The sequence below is a fragment of the Ipomoea nil genome, unplaced genomic scaffold (genome assembly GCF_001879475.1).
Source record: "Ipomoea nil cultivar Tokyo-kokei standard unplaced genomic scaffold, Asagao_1.1 scaffold0980, whole genome shotgun sequence".
Classification (NCBI taxonomy): Eukaryota; Viridiplantae; Streptophyta; class Magnoliopsida; order Solanales; family Convolvulaceae; genus Ipomoea; species Ipomoea nil.
Genome location: NW_017617408.1, coordinates 79,750 through 98,874, shown reverse-complemented (window position 1 = coordinate 98,874; position 19,125 = coordinate 79,750). Strand labels below are relative to the sequence as shown.

At 35.6% G+C, this 19,125-nt stretch overlaps 1 protein-coding gene across 1 annotated transcript; it reads left to right on the top strand.

Moving 5' to 3' along the window:
- Positions 1-15,237: 15,237 nt before the first annotated feature.
- LOC109179739 (transcription factor MYB1R1-like) lies at positions 15,238-18,503 on the top strand. Its single transcript, XM_019329236.1, has 3 exons — positions 15,238-15,674; positions 16,719-16,915; positions 18,125-18,503. Exons 1-3 carry the CDS (start codon positions 15,335-15,337, stop codon positions 18,389-18,391), a joined length of 804 nt encoding a protein of 267 aa, XP_019184781.1. The 5' UTR covers positions 15,238-15,334; the 3' UTR covers positions 18,392-18,503.
- Positions 18,504-19,125: the final 622 nt, after the last annotated feature.

Genomic DNA, 19,125 nt, shown 5'->3' with positions numbered 1-19,125 from the left:
AACGCGTTGGAATGGGTTACCAGCATTATTAGCTAACGGTTGTTATACCGAATGTTTTTCAAGGACAGTGAGTAGCTTCGGAGCGCGCTAGTGGATTCGTGGACTTAGTTTAGATAGTTCTAGCCTGGATGAGTTGGCCTGCGTGCCTTGATTTGTATTTGGGTATTAGTTATGGCTTATGCTTTGTTAGTTAGTTTAGCCTGTGCATCTGAGTTCTCCAGCTCAGATGTGGCATAGCAACCCGACCACTATGTCTAGTTTATGCTCTGTTTGGGAATTAATAATAGAATTGTCTTTATTCCATAAGCTTTAAAAGTTTTAAAAATTAGGGGTGTTACAAGTTGAGTCTTCGAAGATTATAGAGTAATGATATGAGTTATGTTTTATTTAATTAACTATTTAACAACAATATTTTAAGCAACTTTGCAATATATCTGTAAATACTTTCAAAATAATTTTATTTAATCAAATATTATTTTAGAAATGTTTAAAGTTCCTATAGCTCCTTTTTTTTTTTTAATATTATTAATAAACATTTTATTTTTCTTCAATTTTTTTAAATGCTAGTAACTCTATTACAATGTAGTATCTGTTCATAATTACTTTCTCAACCTACTGAAGCACAAAGAGTCAATAACGCCTCCACTGAGGTTCGAACTTACAACCACATTGAAGACTCAAATCACTTAAACATTTCGCAACAATTTTTTTTTAAAATTAATTTTATTCTATAAACCTTAATACATTACAATATAATTAAAACAATAGTGCATTACAAACACATCCTTGTCCAAGTTTGTATAAACCACTACCCAATGAAACAATTTTCACTTTTAATTAGTTTTAAACAATACATGCAAAATAATATTAATCATCATTCATCAGCACAAATATACTACAACTAATCACCCATTTGTGATGATAATTTATAGGCCTTCCCATTTGTCTAGCATGTTTTAGCATTGCTTTAAACTTCTCAATTTCTTCCTCATTTCGATTGATCCTCTACAACAACTCTAGAATTATTTTCTTAGACATTCCACACATTGAAGGGTCAAATCACTCAAAAAATTCACAATTTCACAATGCCTATATCACCAACAATATGCATAATAAATAAATAAAATATAAATATAAATGATGATTTATAGAACAAAAAAAAAAAAAAAAAAAAAACACAGAAAACTTACATTACTCCTAGCACATTCCAAAACCTTCTTTCATGACTGTCATTAGTCCATGATGTTTGAAGATTCAATTCATTACCACACTGACAGTATCGAACTAGGTTGAAATCACTATAATAATGTCGTTAATTGCCTTAATAAATTAGAAGAAGATGAAGACATTATACATGAACTTGAAGGATTTTTGTTTGTTTTTCTACCACCAATGCACCAAATACTTATTACTTATAGATGAGCATTAGGAATCTTCTTGACGCCATTGTGCTGAAAGTGTATTTTTTGGTCAATTTTGACGCATATGCTTGAATTTGACAAAAATACCATTGCTTTTAAGGGTCATTTTTGCATATTTTTTTTGACAAAGGAGCATTATTTTTTATTAAAAATGAAAGTCATGCAAGGTATGTATTATTAACGCTATATTTTATGTACTTGTTGGGTGTCGGTCCGACGTCAGGTTTGTCGAGTTCAACCCTTGTTCGATTCAAGACGTGGCGTCGTGGCTTACCACGGAGAGATGTGGTTAAATAGTTAGCGTCTACCTTGCTACTTATCACAATTGGTTTTAAGAAGGATATGACAACTAAATAAATAAAGAACTCCATAATTAACCGTGTTTGAATTACGAGATGGGTGACATACTAGGAATAAGCACATTGCTGAGATCCAACAGTTGGTATCGGAGTCGAGGTTTTGCGTTCCAATCGATGGAGAGGCAGTAGCTGAGTCCAGTCTCGAATGAGCATATGAGATGGGCGTAGGTCGGGTCAAGTTCAGTCTCGGAGGGGATTAACTGGTACGGGTCAGCCGAGTTCAGCCCCTTCTCGATTCGATACGTAGAAACTCCATGATTAAGCATGCTTGACGACTTACATGATGTGTGATCTACTGAAGAGTAAGCATAATACAACACTGAGATCCAATAATATTGAATATATCCGCACCAATGTTGACAATATCAAATAGCAGGCAATGCCTACATGATTTTATTAGATATAACTTTGCATTGATATTGACTGGCACCTTAAAATACTCCATCGATATAGATGTCTACAATACTATAAAATTTAAAAATTGAGAATAATTACATCATTCAATTGTATGCACCAGTAGTCATTTTGTAATCTATTTTTTTCTTTTATAAATATTGTCCTTATTTTATTCGTAATGCTTCTATTGTAACAAAGTTAACCATCAAAAAATAAATAAAAAATTTAATGCTTATTATAATATAAATTGATTTGGTACAAATAATTCTTCCTTACCAGAGTAAACAAATATATCCTTTCCCACCTTCTTTATGATTTCCTATATATGTGCTAATGATAATATAATGACTTTGTGAGTAAAATCACAACTTATTCACATAAGATAATATAGGTAATGGCAAACAATGATACAGCCACTTGCTAATTAAAGAAGTGATTAAATAATATATTATTCATCTAATTATCTAATAAAGAAAGACTTTAATTTATTATTTTTCTATATATCATGACATCATGCATTCAATTATTACTTGGCTTAGAAAACTCTTTAATATGAGACAACCAATTTTTTATCAAGTGAAAACTATGTTCCAGGTGAGAACCTGTAAACAAATTCAAACCATTAATCTAGTAGATTTAACGATTAAAAATAAATAAAACTTTGTAATATTTATGAAAACGACTCTGCTCAGCTCATTTTAATATATATATATATATATATATATATATATATATATGAAAATGACCCGTCCATTTTTAATTGATTTTCCATCCATCAAATCTTGCAGATCAATAGTTTAAATTTCTCCACAAGTTTTCACATGGGGAGTGGTTCTCATATGATTAGAATTCACAATCTGTTTATCAATTATTTTAAACTGAAATTATTATATTGTGGATCATATATGGTTCATATTGTAAGGTAGACCATTGACAAACAAGTTCATTTTAGGAAATTAAATATAATGTTCATTTTAGTATAGTGAATGTTCATTATATTTAAAAATAATAAATGAATCTTCAGTATATTACAATGAACATTTATGCCCATACTGTAATGTGAATCATGTATAGTATAATTTGCTTTTAAACGGTTGGGTTAGCATATTTATTGATTTATGTATAAAAAATATATATTATTACGATTATGATTATTACTCACTATTTCAAAAAATATTTTAAATATTGCTTTCTTTTTACTAAAGGTTCCCCACCAAGAAATTAAAATTCCAAACAATTATGAATAAAATAAGTTTACTGATGAGTCCTTTGCATAAATAATTGGCATATAATAACGTGTTTAGCTCAGAACCAAACATGTGGGCGCTACCAAAATGTCTTAATTTCACACATGATAAGTATTAATCTTATGTAAGTAATTCTATACCATCCATCTCTCAACAGTCAACACAACAATCTTTTATTTTATTTTATTTTTTAAGTGTTACTATTTAATTTGATTGCTTAAAATCAAAATATATTTTTTTTTTCTAATTTTAATTTCAACTAGGGAAAATGGCGAGTTTGGTCCCTGAGTTATAATGGTAGTGACGACTCAGTCTCTGAGTTATGACCGTATCCATTTTTAGTTCCTCAGTTATGAGCGAAGTGACGCATTTAATTTGGTCCCCGATCGTTAAAACTGACGGAAAAATTTAAAAATATTTAAAATTTTAGGGGTAAAGTAGGAAATTCACATTTTATTCGCTTTCTTATATTGAAACCAATTTTGCAACATTATTTTCAATTTCCTAACATTCTATTTCAAGGTTCTTCAATTCCAAAAAAACAATTCAATAATCTTCGTATGACTTGTTAGTAACCTGAGTCTCATATAAGGAACATGTGACTCAGTACAAACAAGAGAACACTTGATCATTGTCTTCAACATGTAAAACACACCATCCTAAAAGTTTGTTATACGAGAGTCAGGTTCCTCACAGGTCATAATAAAGTTATTGAACTGCTTTTATAATTGAACAATCTTAAAATAAGAGGCTAAGAAGTGAAAAATAATGTTGTAAAAAATAGTCTAGTGACATTCATACTGTTGGTGCATGAATATAAAGTTACTACTATTAGTGTAAGACACTTTATTTTCTTTAATAATTTACTTTTGGTCTTTTTGGTGAGAAGTATAATGAAATCTCACACGGTTTTGTTACATTATTTGTGAGTAATCAAAATTTATGGTAAAAATGTCCATTCACATGGCTTGACTTACTTGTAGAAAGTGTGACTCTTATTCATAAAATTTGGTGACTCAAGTCATATAGCAAAACCTTATAGGATTTCACTAAATTTCTTGTTGAAAATTTTAAAAGTGAAAAACGTAACAAAAAAATCGTGATCTTTACACCGACAATTTTCATAGTCATGCACCAATAATAAGAGAGTCACCAAGTTTTTAAGATCAAATAATGTAACAAAATTTCATAAAAAAAATGGTCAAATAAGCATTCCAACTATATATCAAAATACAATTACACCACTGAATTAAAAAAAAAAAAATTTGAATTTAACCACTAAACTTGTTAAAATAATATAATTAGCATTTTTAATATGTCCCCAAAAGGTAACTAATTAAATTTACTTATGTGACATCTATATATTTGATGTGGATCTTTATTCAAAAAGTTTTTAAAAATAAAATTAATTTTTTTTTTTTAAAAAAAAAAACAAACTTTTAGTTGGCTTTTTTTGTCAGATCGGATAGAGGGCAAGCTTCTCTGTCCAAATCGACAGCAAAGAAGCCATGGATAACTAATATGGCAGGTTGTCAGTTATTTGATTTTTTTAATAAAATATTTTCGAAGAAGAATATGAATTGGCGTCTTATGTGGACAATAAGACTATGTTTGGTAAACATGACTGTAAAGGTAGCTAAAAGTTGAAAAGGTAGCTGAAAGCTGAAAAGGAGTTGAAAGTTAAAAAGCTTTAAGCTAGGAGTTGAAAACTGAGGAGCTGAAAGTTGAAAAGCTATAAGTTAGGAGCTGAAAACTGAAGAGCTGTTAAGCTAGCTGTTATGCTTGAAAGTGTTGGTAAAATTAGCTTTTTAATAATAATAATAATAATAATAATAATAATAATAATAATAATAATAATAATAATAATATTTGCAGTGAAAGTTGCGGATAAAGGAGAAGAGAAAAGAGTTTTAATTAAAAGGGGTAAATAATTTTATTTCTTTAAAATAATAAGGACAAAAATGAAAAAAAAAATTAGGAAGCTAATAGCTTATTTTGGAAACATTACCAAAAAGAGCTTATAGCTTATTAGTAGCTTAAAATAAGCTATAAGTTCCTAAATAAGATTTGTCAAATAGAGCCTAAATATGGTAAATATATGAAGTGATCGACATCCTATGTGGCATGTAACATGATATTAATAGATTATTATATGCCAAAATTTGTTATTTGCATTGTTTTCACACGTTTAAGGGTTCAATTGATTTTTTTTTTTAATTCAAGAGTTTAATTATATTTTGATATATAGTTAGGATGAGTGAGATAGATTGAATCAGTTACAAGATAGTATATCAAACTAAACCACTAAACACTCCTAACTAATAGGTTAAGAGACTCAAACTTATTCTAACACCACAAGCTTATAGACTATAGTATAAAGAATAATAATATGAATAACAATAATAATACTAACACACCCCCTTAAGCACAAGGTTGGTGAAGCACAACATTGAGCTTGTCACGAAGAGCAGCAAATCTGGGCCCCGGCAACAGTTTGGTAAAGACATCCGCAAGCTGATCTTTGGTCGAAACAAAATTGACCACAAAGTCCCCCGAAGAAACCTTGTCCCGAAAAAAATGATAGTCGATCTCAACATGTTTTGTTCGAGCATGGAAAACTGGATTTGCACACAGATATGTAGCCCTTAGGTTATCACACCACAGATTGGAAGGTTGACCAGTATGCAGCCCGAGTTCGCACAGCAAAGAGACAACCCATGTGACTTCAGCAGCAACATCAGCTAAGGCTTTATACTCAGCGTCAGTAGAGGAGCGTGTCACCGTGCGCTGTTTCCGGGAGAGCCAGGAGATGAGGTTGGACCCCAAAAAAACAGCATACCCACTCGTGGTCTTCCTGTCAATTGGGCAACCAGCCTAATCTGAGTTTGAATAGGCATGTATGGTACTGGTAGGCGAAGGTGATAGACGTAACCCATAATCAAGAGTACCTTTGATATACCACAGTACGCGCTTGACCATGGCCCAGTGATCAGTAGATGGAGAGTGCATAAACTGGCATAGGCGATTGACCGCATAAGAGAGGTCAGGTACTGAAGCGCACCCATAATGCGACGATACTATGTCGGATTCTCAAAAGGTTGATCTGATAGAGAGACTGCTTGAGTGACAGAAGCGCGTGTAGCTAGTGGCTTGCAGTCCACCATCCTGGACCGATTTAACAAGTCGGTCATGTAGCGCCGCTGTGACAGAACCATGCCAGTGCCTGCCTCAACTGTTTCAATGCCCAAGAAAAACCCTGGTTTACCGAGATCACGAATCTTGAAGACAGAGGCAAGGCGACGGAGTAAAGAACTAACCAAGGCGGCGGCGCTTCCCATCATGATGATGTCGTCAACATAGACAAGAAGGAACACCCGTGTTCCATCGGTGGTGTAGTAAAAAAGGGAGACATCGGTCTTGGATGAGGCAAAACCTGCAGACAACAAAAAGTCATGAAGACGTTTGAACCACGCCCTTGGAGCCTGTTTGAGACCATAGAGTGACCGTTGTAAGAGACAGACGTGACCAGGATGAGCTGGGTCATCGTATCCAGGTGGCTGTTTCTTGTAAACTGTTTCTGCTAAATGCCCGTTAAGGAAGGCATTATGAACATCTAACTGACGCAGTGTCCAGTTGTTTGTCACAGCCAACGAAAAAGGATGCGGACTATAGTAGGTTTGACAACTGGGCTGAAAGTGTCAAAGAAATCCTCCCCGACCACTTGATTAAAACCCTTGGCAACGAGGAGGGCCTTGTAACCTTCCACTGAGCCATCTGCAGTGCGCTTGGTGCGGAACACCCATTTGCACCCGATGATATTCATGGTAGGATATGGCGGGACTAGACGCCAGGTGTTGTTGTGGAGTAGCGCACTGAACTCCTGGTCCATAGCATCCCGCCACTACGGGTGTCCAACAGCTTGGGAGTAGCACGTCGGTTCAGTTGTTGCAGTTAAGGCATGAAATTCCTCATTGGTGCCCTGGGTCATGTGCCGAAGACGCATGACATGTCCCCGGTCCTGAGGTTACACATGTTTAGTCCGTGCTTGAGCCCGCGGCGGTGGTGCAGAGGACTCAATGGCCAAGGGTGGTGCCTCTGGAGCCAGTGGGACGGGCTCAGTAACCGGTGGCATAGGATTTGGATCACGTCTAGGTGCCTCTGTGAGTGTAGGTATTACGGGCCCAGCGGCCCATGGCACAGATAAAGGCAGAGTGACCGGCTGTTGTAAACCTGTGACAAAAGGAAAGACAGATTCGTCAAACCGCACATGGCAACAGATATAGGTTTTCCCGCTGATTAGATCCATGCACTTGTATCCCCTATAGGAAGGTGGTTAACCTAGGAAGACACACGGGGTGGAACGGTACTCCATCTTATGCCGATTGTATGACCGCAGATAGGGGTAACATTGACACCCGAAGACCCAAAGGAATTGGTACGGTGGTGACTTTTTATAGAGACGAGAGTACGGGCTTTTGAAATTTAAGACTGAGGATGGAAGATAGTTTATTAAACACGTGACAGTTTCAAAGGCGCAGTCCCAATATTGTTGTGGGACGGACCCTTGAGCGAGAAAAGCTAAGCTCGTTTCAACAATATGTCTATTACGGCGCTCAACTCTTCCGTTTTATTCATGCGTGTAAGCACAGGACTGCCGGTGATTGATACCAAGGGACTGAAACGTGGTATGTAATTTGCGGTATTCACCCCCTAAATCTGACTGTATAGACTTAATAGAGCGCGAAAATTGCCGCTCTACCAACACACAAAACGCGTCAAAATTTTTATAAATGTCTAATTTTACCCTTAATGGATAAAACCAGCAGAACCGGAGTAATCGTCAACAAATAACAGAAAATAACAAAACCCACTAGATGATACTACCGAGGCAGGCCCCCGGATATCTCTATACAAAAGATCTAGTACATTTTGGCTACAATTGTCAACCCTATCTAACTTAAAATGCGAAGACTTGCCGAGGTGGCAAGTTGTGCATGACCCCAAAAGTTTGGTATTATTTGGATTGACCGAGCAATGTTGTAGGACTTTATTTTGCACCAGACTGTGAGGATGACCGTGCCTGCGATGCCAAACCGCCGGTGTAGCACGGGAACTGACAAACGCAAAATGACTTCGAGACTCAGGAAGTGTGTACAGGCCTCCAGAGGTAGGACCTTTAAGAAGCACTGCCCTGGTTTTGGAATCATTCACAAAAAAACAATTGTCATGAAACTCAAAGAAAACTCTATTTTCATTAGCAAATTTTTGGACAGACAGGAGAGGAACGGTCAATTTAGGGACATGCAACGCATTAGATAAGTACAACTGTTTAGACACGGAAGGAATGGATGCATGGCCAACTCACGAGATAACCAAACATGTACCGTTTCCAACGCGGAGTGTGTCGAGGCCACCATATTCCTCAGAGTTCGTCAGCATGCTGGCGTCGGGTGTGGCATGCGCAGTAGCACCCGTGTCCGGATACCATGCTTCGGCCGGAGGGACGGCCATCGTCGGAGTATCGCCGGAGACCGCGACGTTGGCTTGAGCAGGCGGCTGGGCGGTGTAGCGCTTGTAGCAGTAAACCTCCGTGTGGCCATGGGATCTACAGATCTGGCACCGCGGTGCACCTCGTCCACCACGACCACCGCGGTTGTTGAGGCCACCACCACGGCCGCCTCGTCGGCCACCATCACCATGCGAACCACAGTTGCTGCCACGTCCGCGACCCGCATACAAGGCCGTGTGGGTGCCGCCGCTGCCGCCATCCGCCGGCACGGGGTAGTCATCGGCGAGGATGAAGTCTGCCGCCTAAAGATAATCGGCCAGCTGCGGAAGGCTAACCAGCGAGTTGGCTGTGAGAGAGGAGACGTAGGACCTGTACTCCAGACGAAGCCCTCTCAGAACATACAAGTTCTGCTCCGCCAACGAAAGAGGCTGACCGGCCTGGGTAAGTGCTTCAACGAGGAGCTCCGCCCGTCCGAGGTAATCTGCCAAGGACGCGTTTTGTGACAACCCAAAATTTAATTTTATAAATCCAATTTTAAGAAATTCCAAAATAGCCATTTTCACTCCATTAATTTTTTTTTTTTGAGATAAATTGGTGTTTGAATAAATTATTTTGAGTTACATTTTTTTAAAAATTAATTCAACACCGGAATTTATTTCAATCTCAAAATCCTAAATGTTTGGGTACTTCGCGTACCAAGTTTTTAAACTGAGAAACCTATCTGAGTGAGACTGGGAGAAACCTAAACCAAGTATGTGTTTAGAAATCATCTTTGAAAAAATCTATTTTGACCCCAAACTATTTAAAATCACCTTTCTAGACTATGGTCCATGTTGCAAGGTGGACCATAAGCCTTTCAACCCTTGTCTGACTCTTTCTTTAGAATCAATCAAAAGACTACTTTGCCCCCCACCAATCATTGAGCATCAACCTAGGGTTTAACACCCTATATAAACCTCACTACTTCATTGTTGTCTCCTGATCCCATTCTTTGCGTCTCCAAGCTCTCTGTAGACAATAAGAAACGAAACACAGTAAGGCTCCTAGCTTCATTCTCATCCATCCATTGATTTCCTTAAGTTTTCTATCTCTTTTACCCCCAATCTCTGAGGTTTTTATCCTTAAGCTTTGTATCTATTGTTTGTTTGAGGTGTCTAGGTGGTGAAGGAAGTAGTGGTTGAATAGAGAGGAAGAAGGGATCCACACAAGAAGAAGAAGAAGCTGAGGTATAACCCCATGGACTCCCACTTTTAAGTTTTGACTCTGTGAAGCCTTTTTTCTCAGGTAGAAATGAGTAGCAATGTTAGGTTTTTGATGTGTTTGAGCTATAAAGTGATCTATTACTTGTCTATGATGTGTTGTTAATGTTTTAGAGGTGTTGGATTTGTCTGAGGTTGATTTACATATGAAAAGAGATCATCTGGTGCACAGGCAGTGTGTACCAGATAAGGCAACGGCCCTAGCCAACGGCCCAACAAGGGGACCGTTGGCTAGAGCCGTGGCCAGCCGGGCCTAGGGAACGGCCCTAGGAGAGGGCTGTTGCCTAGACCCGGCAAGCTAGCGGCTTGAGGGGGCGGGCCTTGTTGAGCCCCGCCCCTTGGACCGTGAGTTGCTCCTGTGCAGTGGCCGGGCCCTTGTGGCTCAGCTATGTGTCATTTCGGACCAGGTATCATGGGCCCTTGTGGCTCGGTACCTCGGGGTCGTCTTGATGCACGTTTTGGCTTTGATTTTGTTGAATTCGGATTAGAAATGAGCATGTTATGGTAAAATTTGTGATGAAATGCTTCACAGTAGTGTTGTTTGAGTTCACTGCCTTTGGGAATTGCTTTGTTTTATCCTCCTGATGCTATTTTTTTATTGAATAGATAAGCATAAACACTTTGTAAATAAGAGTTGTTAGAAAAGCATGACTAGAATGTGTTGTATGTTCAATGGAATTTGAAGCCTATTTTGATGGTAGAAATGTACAGAGTATGTCTTGTTGCAAACCAAACATGATTGTGTGTTCTTGAGAAATCACTGTAATAGATATATTTGAAGCATGTTGTACAGTATATTGCATTCCAAGTATACCATGTTTTAAAAGTGCATAAATGACCAACGTGAGCCTAAGTATTATTTTCCAAAAATCGCATTTCCATGAAGAATATCTTTATCTTGCCTTTGAGAATGAATTGAGAAGTATGTGCATGTCTTTTGCATAAGTTAAGTGTTGCATATATGAGATGCATGAACGATATATCTATATATATCTATGGTGAGGAAAACCTTGTTTTGGAGGACCCGTTTGGACTACGTCCTCTCGGAAGAAAGAAATGGACATTGCGATCCAGTATATGTAACGCGGCGTATTCCCACGTTACGAGGTTGGAAACTGCCCGCCAGGCTTGGAATCCTGGTCAGGGGGTGTGCACGCTAAAAGTTCGATACTTGATTCCACAGATTTGAGTTTAGAACCAAGAGAGTGGTTCGGTGGATGAGATGAGCATAGGTTGGCTAGAGGCCGTACCGGGATAGGTTCGTTCACGCTACGGTGAAGTTCCTACCTCATCCATTAGTAAAGAAAGCAAGCGAATCATTGCGACTCTAAGAAAGCGAGTCATTGCGACTCTAAGAAAAGAAAGAAAGAAAGCGAGTCATTGCGACTCTAAGAAAAGAAAGCAAGCGAGTCCTTGTGGCTCTAAGAGACCTCCACAGAAAAGTATTCTATTTTACAAACGAGTGTATAAGTATACTTATAGTATTGCATAAGATTGCATAATGAGAATGTTTGCACGAGATTGCATTTGAGTATAGTATTGCACGGGATTGCATAATGAGAATGTTTGCACGAGATTGCATTTGAGTTTAGTATTACACGAGATTGCATAATGAGAATGTTGCACGAGACTGCATAATGAGAATGTTTGCACTAGATTGCATAATGAGAATGATTAACCGAGAATGTATATTGAGCATGATTGCTTTAGTTGCATTTTGATGTCTTATATATGTAGTTTGCAAGATGAGAACTTGAAAGCCTGAAGATAATTTCGTATTGATTGATAGCATGAGTTCGTTATGATAAGTCTTGTTATGAGAAATGTGTGTTGGAATGATTATGTTGATGAGTTATTTACCGTTGAAGCATGCCTGTTGATATTATAGGTTGCAAGCATATAGAAAGTCTGTGATGTATCTTAAAGTTGTCTAAGTGTTGAGATTGCCTGATTAGAGTTTGTGATAAAATGTTTTTCCAAAGTATATACCGTAGTACTTTACAGGGTTGAGTGTGGTTATACTTAGCTTCGTGCTAACGAGTGTTTTCCTACTTGTCTACGTGTTGTTTTGCAAAACCCCTTTCAAGTGGGCCAGCGTTTGAGAGATGATCGAGTTAGCTAGCTTAGTAGATCTAGTAGTCTAAACTCGTTTTATTATTATGATGTTTTGATGATGGATTGTAGTCTTATGATGTTTATGTTTGGTGATAGACACCGGGGTGTTTTTCCCCTTATGACTTTAAATTAAGTAATTTAAATGTTAGTTTGACTTAATGATTTAGTTCCATCCTTAGCCTGTGCTATCACCATGGAGATGTGGTTGTAGCGGTGACATTCTCACTAGTTTGTTATTTAAGATTATTTATCCGCTGCTTAGTTTATCTTGATTTTGGTTTTAGAACTGTAATTAAGTTTAAGAAAAGTGGGGTGTTACGTTTCCTTGCCGGAGTGCTTGGAACTGTCCAAGCAGATTGAGGCATCTCGTCTGAGTGTTGGACCCTAAAGCCGTGCAAATGGATTGCCATACCTCCGCGGCGGTGTTCCGACCAACTGCGAGATGGAGAACTTTATCGGACATCGAGGAGATCAAGAGGGAGAGGATCGACTGATCCTGTTGCACCCATGCCTTGTGCGCTGGATTGGGGATAGGCTCCGCGGTGGTGGCACCGGAGGAGCAGCAGTCACCGTAGAAGCCGGGCATGGTGTGCTTCCGTCGACGAAGCCGATGAGATCTTGGCCGCGCAGGAACGGGATGAACTGGGTATGCCAAAACAGGAAATTTCGCGACGTGAGCTTCATCGAGATGAAGTGATGAGCTCCGGCAAGGGGGTTATAGCCGCTCGGGGAAGAGCCACCGGCGGCAGAGATGGTTCTTTCCGACGAGTTGGACGACATGTCGTTGGTATTTTGCGGTGAGGGTGTGGCTGTTTTGCATGGAGGGACGGTGAGGTTAGAGAGAGAGAGAGAGAGAGAGAGAGAGAGAGAGAGAGAGAAAGGATCGATTAGGTTGATACCAGATGAGTGAGATAGATTGAATCGGTTACAACGACTGAATAGGTTACAAGATACTATATCAAACTAAACCACTAAACACTTCTAACTAATAGGTTAAGAGACTCAGACTTATTCTAACACCACAAGCTTATAGACTATAGTATAAAGAATAATAATATGAATAACAATAATAATACTAACACTTAGAAGGTTTATTAATCATTTAATTTTCTTAAACTAATAAGTACTATTTTACACCCAATTTATGGTGGACCCGGTTCCAAAAATCCATCACATTTCAAACAAATTTAAGTTATCTAAGTACTTGGGAAAACCAATTTCCTTCTTATACATGCAATCTTTAAATCAAACAACCCCAAGTTGAGACATGGTAAAGTCAGACTAGGTTTATCACTACTGGAAATTATGAAATTTTCGACCACTTGAAAGTGATCTTAAATCAAGTCAAAAGTCTTGTTCCGATCACTTTTGGTATCCGGAAAAACCTTTGTTGCTATTTCCGACCACTTTTTGGTATCAACTTGATTTAAGATCACTTCCAGGTGGTCGGAAATTTCATAATGTCCAGTAGTGTATGTGGCCTGCACGAATTTAGCTCATTAATTCAGTAAGTAGTATTTGAGAGAGGAAGGAGCTAAGACCACGTTGCATTGATGTGAGGAGGGCAGACCATTTAATTTGCAAATTGCAAAAGGTAATTGTTTGTTTATCCTATAAAAGGCTTGTAGGCAATTATATACTCCAATAATGTTGCACACTTCGAATTAATTAACCTAATCAATCATTGAATATACAAAAAATCATATATCCATGATCATTTAATTTATTCCATGTTTAACATGTTGTACACTTGATAGTAGGTGTGCACTCCACGGGGACAAAAAAAACAAAAGGATATTAAGAATCCAATTACCAGATTAATTTTTTAGTTGAGACGAAATTTACCATTCAATTTATACAGATGTAATGTTGTAATTGACAGATTAGTAAAACGACAAATATATATTTAAAAAAAAAAAAAAAAAAAAAAACTTATCATTTCAACATTACAAAAGAAATTATTGAAATCCAAATAAAATCCTGACATATAAGGTAGATACACCTAGGTCCAAAGGACTCTTTTGTAAGTCAAAAGTATTGGTTTTAACAACTCTGATCTTTACTATTGTAAATGCAATAAATACTTATAAAGTGATATGTACCTAAGCCACGTACCATATATACCCATTTACTTCAAGTGTAGTTCACTTTGCTTTTGCATAATATGTGTCATTTCCTTCATGGTGTGACATAAACTTTAATTTACAAAAAAGTTCACAGTCATTACTTGAAAATATGTACTGAGTGAAGTTCGACTTATGACCTAACACAAAATGAAATTAGTAGATTGTTCATAACTAATCAGTTTATATCAAAAAAATCAATAGACTGTTTTAACATATAAAATTAAGAAAAGAGTGTCAAATAAGTCACTATAGTTATCACTTTTGTACAATTAGATCATTGAACTTAAAAAGTATGCAATCGAACTATCAAACAAGCAAACATATGTGCAATTGGAACATTTTTATGGTATCTTGTAATGCTATTTGAATTACAAACATTTTGATCTTTACTCCCAACTAGTATGATATAGAGGAAAAAACAACTTTTAGTGCATCCCATGTAAATAATATGATAAGATTTTACTGGGAAAAATCAAAAAATATGTCTCAATTGTACATATTTTGTTTGTTTGATGGTTCAATTACACACCTTTTAAATCCAGTTATCTAATTGCAAAAAATCAAAAAAATTTACTAGTTTATTTGACATTTTTTCTAAAAATCAAGTTAATTATTTAATGAACTTGAATTGGCTGGTTTCCTGGTGTGACATAAACTTGACAAGCAACAAACCTTAGTTGGGGGATATCCAATGAAAGGATAGTTTCTAGAATGTAACTTCATTTTCTATATTTTACTTCATGGTTATAAAAGAATCTGTCCATTTTCTATTACAACTGCTATTATTATATACAATACACTTGCAAACAATATATACTTCAATTCCATCTCTCTCTCTCTCTCTCTCTCTCTCTCTCATCTTCTTGAATTAGGCAATTGGTCCGTGAAGCTAAGAAATAAGAATGACTAGGAAGTGCTCCAGTTGTGGGAAGACAGGCCACAATTCCAGGACATGTAACAACAATAATGAGCAAAGAACAAGTAGCCATGGTGGCTCCATGAAGCTCTTTGGGGTGAAACTTATTGGATCTCATCAGAATTATTCATCGTCGTCATCGTATTCTTTTGTCATGAAAAAGAGCTTTAGCGACGACTGCCTTCCCGCAGCTTCCTATTCATTCGCAGACAGCTCCTTTGGATCTTCTGGGTTTTTATTCGACGAAAATTTTGACGGTAAGGTGCCCGGCTGTGGGTATATCTCCGACGGCCTCGTCTGCGGCAACTTGCCGGAAAAGAAAAGGGGTAAGAGAAATTGTTTTTAGTAATTTTTCCCTTCAATCTTTCCATCTTTTTTTTTTTTTTTTTTTTTTTTCAATTAACCAAGCTCCAATTCATGTTTGTTTGCTTGTTTGTTTTTTGTTTTTAAAATATATTTATCATTTTCATACGTACGTACTTATATGGAGTGAATTTAATCCAGACAAGAAACTCACTACCCTATTTGATGTTATTTATTTATTTTGGATCAAATAATGGAGAAAATTATCTAGATATTAAAGAACAAGGAAGATCAAACAACCATTCTCTGTTGAGGAACACTTAAAAAAAAAAAAGATTATATATGAGAGAATACGATGAATTTGATGTTTTTTATTTGAATAATTCAATTACAGTTAGTGATTTAGTCATTTTGATTGTTGGCTTAAAATTTCATTCAAGTTATTCGAAAAACTAAAATAGGTAACAGTTGGAAAGAAATACTATATTTATGACTAAAATATATATAAATTTGATATGTAACAGTATTATTGTATGAAAATAGAAATTGAGAATTAAAGTGGTGAAATTACTATAATCTATAGATTACTTTACTATAATTGAGCAAGACTACCTCAGTGGGGCATTGACTATTTTTGCTTTATTAGGTTGAGAAAATATGCATGATAAATAATACATTGTAATAGTCATTAGTAAAAAAAAAATATTTTAGTAATTTAGTTTTATTTATTCATTTGCTCTTTTTTTTTTTTTGGTAATAAAGCATCATGTTTCAAAATGTTGTAAAAGTTTTTATAATATTTATGTACTATATATATATATATATATATATATATATATATATATATATGTCTTTTTAGATGGAATAACATATTAGTTTATATCCGTGGAAAAAGCAGTTCAATGCATGTAGGCATGTATAAAAAAATAAAAAATAAGACTAGCTTGTTGGTTTTTGTGACGATTTTGGTGATGATTGTATGAATTGGCTTTGCATTAGAAAAGCTAGAATAATAATAATCATGACAAAAATGAAGGAAATAAAAGGGAAATTGGATTGTTTATTAGGAGTTCCATGGAGTGAGGAGGAACATCGGATATTCCTAGTTGGTCTAGAGAAACTTGGGAGAGGTGACTGGAGAGGCATTTCCAGACATTTTGTGACGACAAGAACTCCCACCCAAATCGCCAGCCACGCCCAGAAGTATTTTCTTCGTCACAATAGCCTCCACTCCACGAAGAGAAGACGCAGCCTCTTCGATTTGGTATGTCATCAACATTTTACAATACTTTATTTTTTTTTTTTTAGAGTAACCATAATATTTAGTTCACATAAAATTGAAAATGGTTAGTGACCTTTGTATGCTAGGTACTCAATTTTTAATTCAATTTTTTTTAAGTACGTCTTACCGGTTATGTATCTTTTTAATTCAAAATTCTTTTTAAGTGTCTTGATGGTTATACGCTCCGTTTGATATACTTATCTTATAAATTAGTTGAAAATTAAAAAGTTAATAGCCGAAGTTGAAAAGCTAAGTAGCTAATTAACTAACACTACTGGAAATTATGGAATTTCCGACCACCTGAAAGTCACCTTAAATTAAGTCGAAAGTCTTTTTCCGACCACTTTTGGTATCCGGAAAAACCTTTGTTGCTATTTCCGACCACTTTTTGCTTTCGACTTGATTTAAGATCACTTTCAGGTGGTCGGAAATTCAATAATTTCCATTAGTGTAACTAATTAAAATTAAAGTGTTTGGTATAATAATTTGTTAAATAAGATAATAAGTGTGAAAAACATAAACAGACATTTTTATAAATTTAAATATTGATGTATATTGCAATTTAAAGTATATATATATATATATATATATATATATATATATATATATATATATATATATATATATATGGTGGTGAAGAATTGGAGAACAAAAGAATGTTTAGAAAATATTTAGATATCAAAGGTTTTAATTAAACAAGGATAAATATTGTGTCATTTTTGTAAATTAATAAGGATACAAATAAGCAAAAAAAATATTAAATGCTAATAAACATTACTTGAAGTTATGTTTAATTTCAATATAAGATATTATTTTAAGCTTCTAGGTTTTATCAAACAGAGCTTATAGTTTATTTTTAGTTAAAATAAACAATAAGATATAAAATAAACTTTACCAACAAGAAATTATGTATTTTTTTAATTGGAAGTTTGTTCGAAGTCATACTTTGAGATTGAAGGGAAACTTTCTTTCCATAATCATTCTACTTCTCACAATAAGATATAAAATAAGTTTTACCAACAAGAAACTTACTTTTCTAATGAAATTTGACTACAATTATGTTTAAATATAACTTTTCTTTTTTCATTTAAGAGCATAACGTTGTAAAAAGGAGTTTCATATAACAGTACTGTCAAGGTTGAAACTTATAATTTAAACCATGTTGAAACTAAGTAGTGATTGAACGTGCAGGCATGGAAGGCTGATGAGTGTAGGGTTTTATGTGGGAAAATGGCAAAATCAACAAGTTCTTCCATTATAGATTTCAGCAGCACTGCTACATCATCTGCAATTGCATTATCATCACCTAGACAAGACTCAAAATCAAGTCAATATTCTAATATTATTTCAGCATCAAGTTTGAGTTCTAATATGAATATTGGTGTTCATCAAAGCCCATCACCACCACCTTCACCAGATCTAGAGCTTACTCTTGGAGGAACTATTTCTGTTGTTTGATCCAGACTCAACATATATGATGTATTCATCACTAAGAATATATATATATATGCAAGTTAGTTCAGAATTTACTCCAACATATAGCACCCCAAAAAAAGAATTTACTCCAATATATACTAATATTAAACGCCCGCCCCCACCAAATTTTTTTTTTTTTTTGAAAAATTAAGGTTGTCTCAATAATTTTGTCCAAGAAAGAATTTGTTTGGTTTAGAGAGTTTTTAAATTTTTGACTTATAAAGTTTAGCAATGATAAAAAAATTCACCTTACAAGGTGAATTTGATCGAATTTGTCGATGTGTATATGTAATGCAAGTTCATGAAATAGTTAATACTAAAATATTAAATATTAACATAAAAAACATATAGTGTTTTAATAATTTAATGTTATTTCGTTCAAAATAATGTCGTTTTGAGTAAAATAACTCATTTTAAAAAGAATGGAATAATAGCTAATTAGCCGACTAGGTAACTAGTTGGTGCCTAGGTGGCCTAGTAGATGCCTAGTCGGCGCCTAGTAGGCCTAGGCAGCGCCAAGGCGACTGCCTAGCCGGCCAGCAACTAGGCGGTCGCCATGGCGCTGCCTAGGCCTACTAGGCCGATTAATCGGTGCATAGGTGAGATTTTTTCAACACTAATGCAAATATAATGAAATAAAGTAACAATACGTTTTGTTACTAGCTATAACTTTTGACATAATAATAAATGCTTGATTTTGATAATTGATATTAAGG

Coding starts and splice junctions, on each gene's coding strand:
- LOC109179739 (XM_019329236.1), top strand. CDS start 15,335: ATGACTAGGAAGTGCTCCAGTTGTGGGAAGACAGGCCACAATTCCAGG. Junction 15,675..16,718: donor CTTGCCGGAAAAGAAAAGGG/GTAAGAGAAATT, acceptor ATTGTTTATTAG/GAGTTCCATGGAGTGAGGAG. Junction 16,916..18,124: donor GACGCAGCCTCTTCGATTTG/GTATGTCATCAA, acceptor TTGAACGTGCAG/GCATGGAAGGCTGATGAGTG.